This window comes from Pelodiscus sinensis, chromosome 29 (genome assembly GCF_049634645.1).
Source record: "Pelodiscus sinensis isolate JC-2024 chromosome 29, ASM4963464v1, whole genome shotgun sequence".
Taxonomy (NCBI): Eukaryota; Metazoa; Chordata; order Testudines; family Trionychidae; genus Pelodiscus; species Pelodiscus sinensis.
In genome coordinates this window covers 9077568-9090093 of record NC_134739.1, presented here as the reverse complement: position 1 = coordinate 9090093, position 12526 = coordinate 9077568, and the positions used below count along the sequence as shown (strand labels likewise).

Below are 12526 nucleotides of genomic sequence, written 5' to 3'. Positions count from 1 at the left end.
GTCAAATCCCTGTGACAAGGGACCACGTCAGACATTCGCCGGCGCCTGGGCGGCCTTTCCCGCTCCGAGGGGCGTTGCCCACCGACATGCGCCCCCTGGGCAGGTCAGCCTGCGCGGCAGGGGAAAGTGCTTGTGTTTGCAAGTCTCTCCACCAGCTCTGGCTCAGCACGGGCCAGATTCGCCCTGTGCAGAGGACTAAGCCTCCAGGCCAGGCGGCCTGCAACCCAGCGGGGTGCAACCCAGGGAGAGCACCATGCAGCCAGCCCGGTGCCACCTTGGCCACAGTAGGCGCGGTTTGGAACAGGATTGCCAGGCCAGGTGCCCACCAGCTGCTGCAGGAAGACACGCTGCAGTTGTGGGGTCCTTGTGGCCAGCCAAGTCCCCGCCTGACCCCACACACGGGAGGCTGGCTCGGGCCCTGGAGCAGACTTACCAGTCCTGGCTTTCAATCCAGGGGGCCAGGAACTGCCTGAGCTCCATGGGGAAGCTGTCACTGTAGAGCTGATGCAGCTGTTCCAGGTACCGCGTGTCCAGTTGCTGCAGCTGATTCCACTGCGCCATCTCGGCTTCGGCTGGAAACCTGGCAAGGCAGAGAGAGCCGCGTCAGAGCCACGGGGACCCCAAGAAGCTGGGGGGGACCCCTTCCGTGTCTTCCTTTACCCCAGAAATGACTCCACGAGCATCCCCACAAGTCATATTGTAACACTCCCCCCATTCAATCAGGCTCCTCGCCCCGCCTGGAGGGGGAGAGGGGGCAGGGCGGGCACGTCCCATGGTTCACCTTAGCCCAAAGCTCAGTTTCATTTCTTAATGTTGATCAAAATCCCCGCGGCCATTTCTGAATTCAGCAGAAGGAGAACGGATTCCCGGCTTCCCCAAGGCATTCCTGGTATCACCCCTCCGCCCACAACACAGACACAAAGCCACTGCCACAGAGCGCCCCACAAAGCAAGGGGGATGAAGTGGGAAGGGGCAGAAGCATGCCTCAGTTTCCCTCACATACACACTTTTCATTGCTTCCAGGTGGAGAGAGGGGTCCTGTTGGCTCTGAGGACAGACTCATGGACTGTTGTGAGTGTCACTTGGCTGCCTCAGAACAAGCCATTAAGAAACTGGCTGAAACCGACCCAGATCAATCAGGAGTCCAGAGAAACAAGGACACACGGCTCGCACAGCAGGGAAAGCCGCACACGGACACGTGTTCCCTCTAATCATCTCCATCTGTGGGCAGACTCTTTTTCCATCCACGTGCGGAATATTTTTTTTCCATGTGCCAAGGCATGCATGAGTGTACACCACCAATAGAAATACCAAACCTAGCTGCAGGGACTCTGCTAAAGTCAGCTGGGCAGCACTGGAAAGTCTCCTGAGCAGCCGCACAAGGGCCCAGCTTGCAGGGAACACCGCCTGGCAGAGACCCAAGGAGACGGGGCAGGGATGTGAGCGAGGACTTGAAGAAGCAGGTACTCTTGCACCCAGCTTCACTGCAGGACAGCTGGTGAATTCCATGGAGCTGACCTGAACAGACTCTGGGGTTTGGAACAGGTCCCATAAGAGGAGAGATTAAAGAGACTGGGACTTTTCAGCTTGGAAAAGAGGAGACTGAGGGGGGATAGGACAGAGGTCTATAAAGTCACGAGTGGTGTGGAGTCAGCGAATAAGGAAAAGTTATTGACTTGTTCCCATAATATAAGAACGAGGTTTAACACAAGTAAAAGGAAGTTCTTCCTCACACAGCGCAGAGTCAACCTGTGGAACTCCTTGCCGGAGGAGGTTGTGAAGGCCAGGACTATAATAAGGTTTAAAAGAGAACTAGATAAATTCATGGAGGTGAAGTTCATTCATGGCTATTAGCCAGGATGGGTAAGGAACGGTGTTCCCAGCCTCTGTTTGGATGAAGATGGATGGCAGGAGAGAGCTCGCTTGATCATTACCTGTTCGGTTCCCTCCCTCTGGGGCACCTGGCATTGGCTAGTCGGCAGACAGGAGACGGGGCTGGATGGACCTTTGGTCTGACCCAGTCTGGCCGTTCTTATGTTCTTCTCTGAGTTCCCCATAGCCAACTGGACCACCCCCCAGTACTCCTCAGGAACCTACTGTGCTGTGCAAATGTGGCCCAAGGTCTCTCCCTTAAGGAATCTGCTTCAGGGGACTTGCCGAGTGGAGCTCACAGGGCAAAGTGGGGGAGGGGGCTGCAGTCCAGCATGACCTGCCCTGAAGGCAGAGGGGTCCTGGGGGTCTGGCACACTGATGGGGCTGCTCCAGGGGTCCAATCAAAAGCTGGGGTGTCGCTCTGAGCCTGGACTAGCCAATATGGGCCAGACAATAACAGGCTGGTGGGACCCGCCGGCTGGCTCCTTGCAACACTCAGCAGCATGAGCTGTGAACTGGCAGGGACACATTACACCGGGGTAGGACCACGGGATCGGACTAGGGGATTTAGAGATGCCACAGGAGTAAAACACAAACCCAATAACCTGAACACTGGGCCCGCCTTCTTATCCATCTACCCGCAGGTAGATCTGCAACTGGAAAGAAACATGGCCTTTGTCATTGGAAAAGGTTCAGGAAAGGGCAAGAAAAATGAAGAGGGGTTTGAACGGCTGCCATATGAAGAGAGATGAAAGACTGGGACTTTTCAGCGTAGAAGAGAGGAGACTAATGGGGGATAGGACAGAGGTCTGTAAAATCATGAGTGGCGTGGGGAAAGTGAATAAGGAAACGTTATTGACTTATTCCCATAACCTAAGAACTAGGGGTCACCAAACGAAATGAATAAGCAGCAGGTTTAAAACAAAAGGAAGTTTTTTTTTTCCCCATGCACAGTCAACCTATGGAACTCCTTGCTGGAAGATGCTGTGAAGACCAGGACTTTTACAGGGTTCAAAAAAAGAGCTAGATAAATTCATGGAGGTCAGGTCCATCAATAATTAATAGCCAGGACGGGTAGGAATGGTGTCCCTAGTCTCGGTGTGTCAGAAGCTGGGAAATGGGCGACAGGGGAGGGAGGGATCGCTTGATGATTCCCTGTTCCGTTTGCTCCCTCTGGGCACCTGGCATTGGCCACTGTCGGCCGACAGGACACTGGGCTAGAGAGGCCTTTGGTCTGACCCAGTCTGGCCATTCTGATGCAAATGCAAACAGATCTGCCCCTCGCGTCCTGGGGCAAAGTCAGCCCACGCTGCCCTCGCTCCCCTTCCCGCAGGGGCCTGTGCTGGCCCCTTGTGCAGAAGTGGACTTCACCCTGCCCCACGGGCCTGGTGCATGCTGGTTTTCAGGAGCTACCTGCTGGCGCCTAAGCCGCAGGCTTCGCTGTCCGGTCCCCGGTAGCCACACGCTCTAGCGTTCCCCGAGAGAGCCCGGCTCGAGTCAGCGCTGAGGTGAGAAGGCTCACGAGGCCGAAGCGATGAGAACATCACACGAGAGGTTAGAACATCCTGTTCTGCTGCCCCTGGGCCTTTCTGTGGCCGGCACACAGCAGCCCTATTGGCCCGCCCGTTCCCCGGCGGCGGGAGAGAGGCAGCGAACGCAGCAACGCCACCGCTCCTAGGCAGGGTTAGTCCGATACCCCAAGTGCACTACGTTTTCCAGTGAGGCCCCTGGAACACGCTACATGGCCAATCTGCAGAGCTCTTGGGGGAACCCCCAGCCTCTTCTCCCCCCCCCCCCCCCCGTTAGTCGTGTCGTTAGCACGGCGGCAGCTACTTCTCGGGGCGGCGGGTGCTTTTCCACCCGAGCACCCTGGGCTGGCCAGAGATCAGTAGCATTTCGGTTCATCAGCACAGAAAGCAAAAGTAAGCGTCTCGGGGGCGAGCCATTTCCTGCGCGGCTCAGCGCCAAGTACGTTTTGCAAAATCATTTCAGTTTTGAAACAAGCTGTCGCATCGTAGCCAGCCGCAGGCTCCCGAACCTCTAGCAGGCAGCCAGGCCGACACGCCGCCTTTGCCGTTAGAACGGGAAAGGTCACCGAGGAGCTGGCATCTTCCCCGGGGGTGGAATTAAGCGCTCTCCTTTGGGGAGCGCGAAACCCGACTGCTGAGCACGTCCGCTTATTAAACACCACCATGCCACAGGGAGCAAGCGAAACGCCACTGCAGCCAGTTGGCAACGCAACCGAAGAGCGTGCTTGCCCCCTTTGTAGCGCCATGAAGTGTCTCCCGTATGGTAAGAACCTGCGGAGGGGAACGGCACGCCCCCCCCACCACACACACACACACACACACACACACACCCCCCTCAGCAAGGCCTGGCTGCCATACCCGACACGGGATTTGCCCAGACACCAACTCTGGCTCGGGCTGAGCCTACCCAACCAAGAGCCACGCGTGCTCCTGAGGGCGAGGAGGCTGGCGGCAGACACGCGAGCTCACGTTTCCAGTGCATGGAACAGAACAGCTGCAGCCGGTTGGGGTTGGCGGGCCAGAGGCCGCCACGGCCTTCCACGGGCACGCAGCACTTCTGAGGAAAACCCCGGCTGCTTGGGAGGCGTCTCACTTGGAGTGCCCAATTCAGCAAAGCCCGTAAGGATATGCACGCCTTCCCTCCATTCCCCAAGCAAAGACCCAGGCACCCCCCCATTCCCAAGCAGCAGCTCGCATGGGGGCCCCCCCCATTCCCAAACAGCGGCCCGCTTTGCTGAGAGGGGTGGGATTTCACAGGCCTGTCTGAGCTTCAAGCATTTGCTGAACCGGGCCCCAAACTCCAACCACCCAACCTTGTAGACGTCTCCCGGCTCCAGCGGGAGCTCTGCCAGCCTGAGGCAGCGGGACCCCGGCGTAGGAATCCTTCGTTCAGGCGTCAGAGACCCCGGGCTGAGCCCTTTGCACTGAACCGGCACGTACCCTGCGAACCTTCTCCGCCCGCCCACCGAGCCGCCCACAGAACATCCCAAACGAGTGAAACATCCAGACAGTTGGCAGCTGCGACTGGCAAGTGGCGTTCTCCTCCGTTCTGCTCCAACGCTGTTCCCATCAGCCGCAACACCCGCTGGAGCGGAGCCAATCCCCAACCATCCCCTGCGGGGGGGGCCCTGCTCTCTGCACACGACAGCTTCAACGGGCTCCCTGCTTTCACCTGGAATGGCTCTTACCCATCCCAGAGGAGCCAGGTACGGGACTTCAGCAGGATGCCGGTGCACACCCTGGCCCCAAGCCAGACTCGACCGCGGGGCTGGACAGAATGCAGCCCCTGGGATGAATCCAGACAACCAAGCCCTGGATCCTAACCACAGGCACAGCGGCTGTCTCAGGCAGGCTCCTTGCCTGCCCCACCTCCCCACGCTGCTCAGAAACGCCAGCTAAGGGGCCCTGTTTGTCTGAACAGCTGCGAGCCTGGGAGGAGAGGCTTCACACGCTGCTTCCAGCACAATCTTACGGCTCCCACTGGCCGGTTTCCCCCGTCCCCTGCCCCAGATCACAATCGCCTCCTTCATCCAACCCCGCACCACCTCCATTAATATCAGCCCTTGACCACGGTCCAAATTCTTGGGGTGCCCCCCCCCAAAGTTATTACCCACCCCTGCTCTACCTTGATGTGTGTCGCTGGGTTCCCTCCAGAACCAGCGCAGGGAACGGGCCCCACTTGACTTACAGTAAGTGCAGGAGGCGGGGACTGCCTGGAACCACAACAGAAAGGAGGAAGAAATCACTCTTGGGTTTATTCCATGTGTGTCAACGGGAATCAAATGAAAACTAGCAGGGGAAATCGTGGCGGGTTCACCGGACCGGCTGTGACTCTGGAGGTGTGAGCTCAGCCAGCCCCAGCGAAAGGCCAGCCGAGCAACCCTCCTCCAGGGTAAACGGGCTCTCAGACAAGCGTGTCGGGTGAGATCTGAAAATCGCGTGTGGTGTCAGCTCCATCGCTCAGGCCAGAAAAGGGAGAGAGGGGCCGGAGCAGGCAGACTGTGCTGCAGTAACCGGCTTCCAAGGCCAGGGGCGGAAGGAGGAGCTACGCGGCTGGGAATCACAGAGGGACGGGTGCATTTTGCTCTCGGGCAGAGCGAGCGACGCAGGGGTCCCAGGGAACCCATTTCCTCTCCCACTGGGCTCACGCGGTGGTAACCCCCTGACTTCCCCTGGGCTCCTCCCACTTTGTGCTGGGTCCGACGGCTCCAGTGATGGTCACTGCAGGGAAACCCCGGGATGCAGCCCGGCAAACTGAACAAATACGACAGGCCAAGCTGAAAGTCGGGAAAGCCCGAGAGAGGGGGCGGGAGGCTCAAGGGAGGTTCCAACAGGGCTGCTCAACTTCGGAAGCCCCGGGGGCCACAACGAGACTCACAGCACACGCCAAGGCCACAACTTAAGCGTGGTTACACAGACATGCAAATATACATGCAAATAGCTTCAGTCACGCTGACGGGCATGAATACAAAGAGTCAGCCTTACGCTGCGGCGCCAGACCCAAACATGTGAGAGCCAGTCAGCACTTCTCAGGCTCTGCCCACTAGGCTAAGCAGCCCGGCGCTCCCGGCACCTCCTCCCTGGGGCTAGAAACGCCGACACCCTGAACCCGTCTGTCCAGCCGTCCCGTCCACTTGCGTCTTTCAGCGCTCACCCCGCCTGGCAGAGGCCTCACGCTTGTGGAGCGTGTTCCCAGTGGAGCCACATCCAAAGGATCCCACCCACGGCCACGTGCTGAGCCCCACGTAAACCCAAACCGCCCGCGGGCCACAAACAAACAGGCTGCAGGACCCATGCGGCCCACGTGTGGAGTAGCCCTGGTTACAGGACGCATCCGATCCCTTCACAAGCCCCAACTCACTGCTCTTGCCACCCTCGGAAAGTCACTGGGGCTGAAGATGGGGGATCCACCCCCCCCCAGAGCTACCGCCCCGCCCCCACAGTGCAGGGTTGATTTCCGCAAGCCCTGAAGCCTGATCGGCACTTACACAGCTGCAGGGCGAACATAAACGTGGCCATTCTGGGTCAGACCCAAGGTCCACCTAGCCCAGTGTCCTGTCTGCCCACAGTGGCCAGTGCCAGATGCCCCAGAAGGAATGAACAGCCAAGCGATCCCACGGCCGGGCAGTCTCGGTGCGAGGAAGCACCCGTCACCCACGCTGGGCGGGAGTGAGAACAGCCGCTTTTCCGCTTTAGCAGCAGCCAAAGACCTCAACCAAAAGAGAAACGGATCCAAACTGCCCTTTCTGGGAAATCAGCCGGTTTCCCTCCTTTCCCTCCTCTGCACCCCAGGGTGCCGACAGCCGTGCGGCTTCACACTTGCAAGGCTCAGAGCCTAACCTGGCTCAGAGCAGACCCCCAAACCCAGCCATGTGGCATGTGAAGCTCTGTGGGGAAAACTGAGCCCGAAGGGGAGTCCTGCCCACAACCAGTCTGCGGTCAAACCCTGAGGCCCGGTCCCTGAAACCAGCAGAACAGATAAACATCGTGCACTGTCATAAAACCAAAACTGAGCTCTTACTCAGAACAGGAGTCTGCAGAGCACAACACAGCCAGGCCCTTCCCGGTCTCTGGGCTGCCGTCTGAGCACTGCGGAGCCGCAAGCTGGGGAAAGGAAGCGATGGCCATCGCATCGCTCCCTGAAGCCGTCCAGACTAAGGATGTTAGGGTACGTCTACACTACAGCGCTAATTCGAACTAAGCTAATTCGAACTAACGGATCCAGACTAAAACACTAGTTCGAATTAGCGTTTTGCTAATTCGAACTAGCATGTCCACATTAAGTGGACCCTGAACCGGGCTTAAGGCTGGCCAGAAGCAGTGCCAGCAGGGCATCAGAGGAGGACTTAGAGCGTGGAGATGCTGTTTCAAGCTAGCCGAGGGCTGTGCTTAAAGGGACCCGACCCCCACCCCGGACAGACAGTTCTCAGGGGTGCCCCGCTTGCAAAGCAGTCCTGGCTTGGATTGCCCGGAGTGCCCACACTGTGCACATCACAGCACTCGGCCATCAGCCCGGCTGCACTTGCCGCAGGCTGCCATCTGCGGAGAGCGGGCAATTGGGGGGCTGCAGGAGAGCTTCCACCCCCAGAAGCCCGCAGAGCCAGCCCAGTCCTCCCCATCGGGGGCTCGTGCCCCATTCCTCCCTCACCTCCTTCCACTTACCCTTCCCTAGCCCCTCTTCTTGATGTACAAAATAAAGATAACGTGTCTTCCAAAATGGAATCTGTCTTTACTGAACAAAACTCGGGGAGACTGGGAAAAGGAGGTGGGAGAGGGGAAGAGAGAGGCTGGGAGAGGGGAGGGCAACTAAAATGATCAGGGGTTGGGAACAGGTCCCATATGAAGAGAGGCTAAAGAGACTGGGACTTTTCAGCTTAGAAAAGAGGAGACGGAGGGGGGACAGGATAGAGGTCTCTAAAAGCATGAGTGGGGTGGAGAGGGTGCATTCAGAAAAGTTCTTCATTAGTTCCCATAAAGAAGGACTAGAGGACACCAAAGGAAAGGAATGGGTAGCAGGCTTCAAACTAGTAACAGAAAGTTCTTCTTCACAAAGCAAAGAGTCAACCTGTGGAACTCCTTGCTGCAGGAGGCTGTGAAGGCTAGAACTAGAACAGAGTTTAAAGGGAAGTGAGATCAAGTCATGGAGGCTGGGTCCATGGAGTGGTATTAGCCAGGGGGTAGGAGTGGTGTCCCTGCCCAAGGTTTGTGGAAGGCTGGAGAGGGATGGCACGAGACAAATGGCTTGGTCACTGTCTTCGGTCCATCCCCTCCAGGGTCCCTAGGGTTGGCCGCTGTCAGCAGACAGGCTACTAGGCTAGATGGACCTTTGGTTTGACCCAGGACGGCCATTGTAAGCTCAGGGCTCAGGGTTGGGGGTCTCAGTGGACCCCCTTGATTCTCTTGCACACCTGCTCCTGGGTGGCCAGGCTGGCAACTCTCCTGCCCTAGCCGGCCACTTTCCTGTGCCTAGTGCGGAGATCGTGGACGAGGTCCATGATGTCTGCACTAGACCAGGCGGGTGCCCGCCTCTTGCGGTCCCGGGCAAGCTCCCGGGAGCCGCCAGCCTGGTCCCGGGAAGAGGGGGAGGGCTGGGGGGCATTGGGTGGGTGGCTCGATCCGTGCCAGGTGCAGGGTCTGCTGGCTGGGTGCTGGCAGGCTTGCACCTGGCACGGGCACCGTAGCCAGCCTGTGCCCCTTTAAGAGGTCTGGGGCCGGGAGGGGGGCAGACGAGTTTCCCTGGTGTTGGCCAGAGTGGCCACCAGTGAAACCTGGGGAGGGCTAGCCTCCCACTAGTTCGAATTAAGGGGCTACACACCCCTTAATTCGAACTAGCTAGTTCGAACTAGGCTTAATCCTCGTAAAATGAGGTTTTCCTAGTTCGAACTAAGCGCTCCGTCAGTTCGAATTAAATTCAAACTAACGGAGCGCTAGTGTAGCGCCTATGAAAGTTAGTTCGAACTAACTTTCTAGTGTAGACATACCCTTAAGGACTAGTTGTCTATCCGATATGCAAATGCTTATCGGATACTCGAGTTGACTAGTCGATTTCCCCTCCCTCTCCTGCCTCTATCAGAGGCAGCAAAGGGTGGGCGGCTGGGGGAGGGGAAGGGTACTTCAATGCGGCAGTAGTGCACGGAGCCTTCCGTGGAACCCAGAGACAGCTGACCCCAGGCTCCATGAGGGCACTTCTGCTTTGAAATGCACAAGAGCCCCCGGCTAAGCGTCCTCCTGGAGCCCCGAGTCAGCAGGACTTCCCGCTGGCCCCACGGCTGCACACCCAGTTCCGCATTCCTCCTCTGAAATGTACAAGAGCCCCCGCAGGGGCTCGTGCGCATTTCAAAGGAGGAATGCGGAAGTGCCTATCGACTAGTCGATGGTACAGCGGGGGAAGGGGCCCTGCAGCTGACTTCCCCAGCATCCGAAAGCCCAGACTGCCCCTTAGCATCCTAAAATGCTTCCCAACTAAGACGGCTGGAGGAGCCACTTTTTTCAGCTGACAAGGGATTAAATTAAGCACAGCGTGAAGCCTGGAGAGCCAACTTCACCCCCTGGTTTCAAAAGCTTCGGCACTTTAACCTGCCCCCCGTCGTCTCCAACTATCAGCACCTTTTATGGGAGAGGCTGGGTGGGGCCAATCCCACGCTCGCTGGAGTCACCAGAAAGGCTCTTGGCAGAAGTGGGCTTTGCACCGGCCCGGTTACGCCCCGAGTCTGCCACGCTCCCCCCCGCCTGGCTGCTGCCCCCCGCAGAGCCTCCGCCCAGACAGTTCCTCTTCCCCTGGCGCCGGCGCCTCCAAGCACATGAAGCTTTGGCAGAGTTGAAGCAGGCAGCGTGTTCCCTTGGCAGGCAGCCACAGGGCCCTGCTGCGCCCCAAGCCTTCCCCCATGGGTCTCATGCCGGCAGTTCTGCCCAGGCAACCAGTAGCTCAGCCTGGGCGCCTCTGGGGCAGCTGGGCTGTCGGTAGGCACCCAACCCAGCCCTGCCCTCTTCCTCCTCCACCTGCTGCTCTTAAGCCTGCCTATCAGCACCCCTCCCCCCCCCCCCCCCAGCCTGGCAAGTCACCCCCACGCAGGCAAGCCCAGAAATCCCCTTCCCGGCTCACACAGCTGCTGTCTTCCCAGACGTACAAGCTGCAGCGACAGCCAGGCTGACTGGCACCAGCCCAGCCTGAGCACCCTCATGCTCTCAGCCCTGTGGCAGAAGCCCCAAGGGGAGCTTGCCACTCGTGCTCCTGAGCCACGGTCCTGGGGGACACTGGCTGGGGGGTGGGGAGAACAACACTGCAGACCGGCAGAGCAGCCTGCCAGCTAGCCCCCTGCAGCCTGGCTGGTCCTTGCACTACAGCCTGGGCCCCCTGAACGGAGATTTCCCGGACTTGGAGACTCTGGAGCATCTTGGTGAGCAGCCTCCTCTCTCTGTCATGACCGAATCCCCGGCACGTGTGTGTGTTTGTGGGGGGGAATCCAGAGTATTCGCCTCCCTTCGGCGCTGCACGGCAGGGGGAAGGGGGGGGAACTGGGTTCTAAAGGGCAGGACCTCTGAGATCATCCGAATTAACATCTCCGCCAAGGCACGGGCTGCGGTGCTGGTGGATGCATAATCGTGGCTGCCTCTTGTTACAGCCACGTGGGTCAGGCTAGGAACGTGTCACGTAACCAGGTACTGGCAGTCACACCCATCTCCCCCCCACGAGGCCTTCTACCTAGTCTCTCAGTGGTGAGCAAAGCAAACCCGCCGCAGGACCGGTCCTCTCCAGCAGCCCGACTGCCCTTGCCCACCCGGTGCCAGGAGAGCAGGATGCCCACGGGCACCCAGAACGCCTAGGCGGGGACAGAGCACGACCATCACCTCACCACAGCCGCTGGCTCCTCACCGGGGCGTGCAAACAGCCTCCGGCACGGCTGTCCTTATGCCCCTCCCCTCCAGTCTTCCACAACCATCGTCCGGACGTGAACGAGGAGTCGACTTCCCAGTAAGGCAACTACTGGCTCATCCTCCCGCCGCCCCACCACGCTTTTTAAAGGGAAGCCGGCAGGAGAGGACTGAATCCTGGGTCGTAACACAAACACCTCCCCTCGGCTCGCTGCCGCTCTGCGTTTTGAAAGGGAAGCCGGCGCGAGTGCGGGGACCCGGGATTCAGCCAGCGCCCTCTCCTGCCGGCTTCCCTTTCAAACGCAGAGCAGCAGCGGGAGGGGGTGCCGAGACCGGGCGCGAGCGAGCACGGACACGTCCCTTCCTCATCGACTAGTCGATGGAAATTCCATCGACTACTCGCTGAGCCAATTAACCGCTACTGAACTTCCCTAATGCAGGCTCTCCCGGGGAGAGAGGACGACCCCAGCCCCCTCTCCCCGCAGCAGCTTGGGGCCAGGCGAGAAGCGCCTCTCCATGGTCACTGCAGCTCCAGCGGGCACAGCCGGGGAAGGGGTGCATGTCCTCCAGCGGGGCAGGTCCAGGTTCGCCTGTCCCCTGCACACCCCAGGCAGGGCAGGGAATGCAGCAAACTGGGCACTTTCCTCTCGCTCCCCAATGAAGGGGAACAGCTAACGATGATTTGGAAGGGGTGAGCTTCAGCCCCATTGGGGGGAGGGGGCAGAGGCTCGGGGCTGGGGAGCACATCCCCAGCCAGCCCCTTTCACCTGCCTGGTGATTCGGTCTCTTTCCTGTATGGTTTTAGGAGGTGCAATCTCATTCCAGGCCCATCCAATTTGCCTGGCTCAACCAAACGCGGAGCTTGCTCTAAGTTAGAAGCAGCAGCTGCCTGTCGAATTGGGTGGCCTTAGCTCTTGGCATTAGGAGACATTCGTGCAGAGACTCTCTCCAACTTCGAGGAGCCGACTCAGATGACATCTGGCAAGTGGGTGTGCACGGCTCTCGGGGCGTTGGCAGCTCGAAACCAAGATCCCCGAGCTGCAGCGCGGCAGTGACGCGCTGCCCAAATCTGCCAAAGCTCACTTCCTGTACCGGGTGCCAAACAATCCGGCCTTGTGTTGGGCTGCGCAACGCTTCCACCTCTCCACGGCAGGCCCCGCTGCTGAGAACTCGGCTTCCTGAGCAGACCCCGCCCCCCCCCCCCCCACACACACACGCTCTCTACATCCACCCCTTGGACACAGCGGATGGAA

At 59.1% G+C, this 12526-nt stretch overlaps 1 protein-coding gene across 4 annotated transcripts in view; it reads right to left on the bottom strand.

Annotated features, from left to right (window-relative positions):
• The window catches only part of STAT3 (signal transducer and activator of transcription 3), a 39667-nt gene that overhangs the window by 15329 nt on the left and 11812 nt on the right, over positions 1 to 12526 (bottom strand). For all 4 annotated transcript variants that reach the window (XM_075911497.1, XM_075911498.1, XM_075911495.1 and 1 more), the window contains exon 2: positions 434 to 580. In XM_075911497.1, the coding sequence (XP_075767612.1) occupies positions 434 to 561 (128 nt within the window). In that variant the 5' untranslated portion in view covers positions 562 to 580. The remainder of the gene's footprint in view (positions 1 to 433; positions 581 to 12526) is intronic.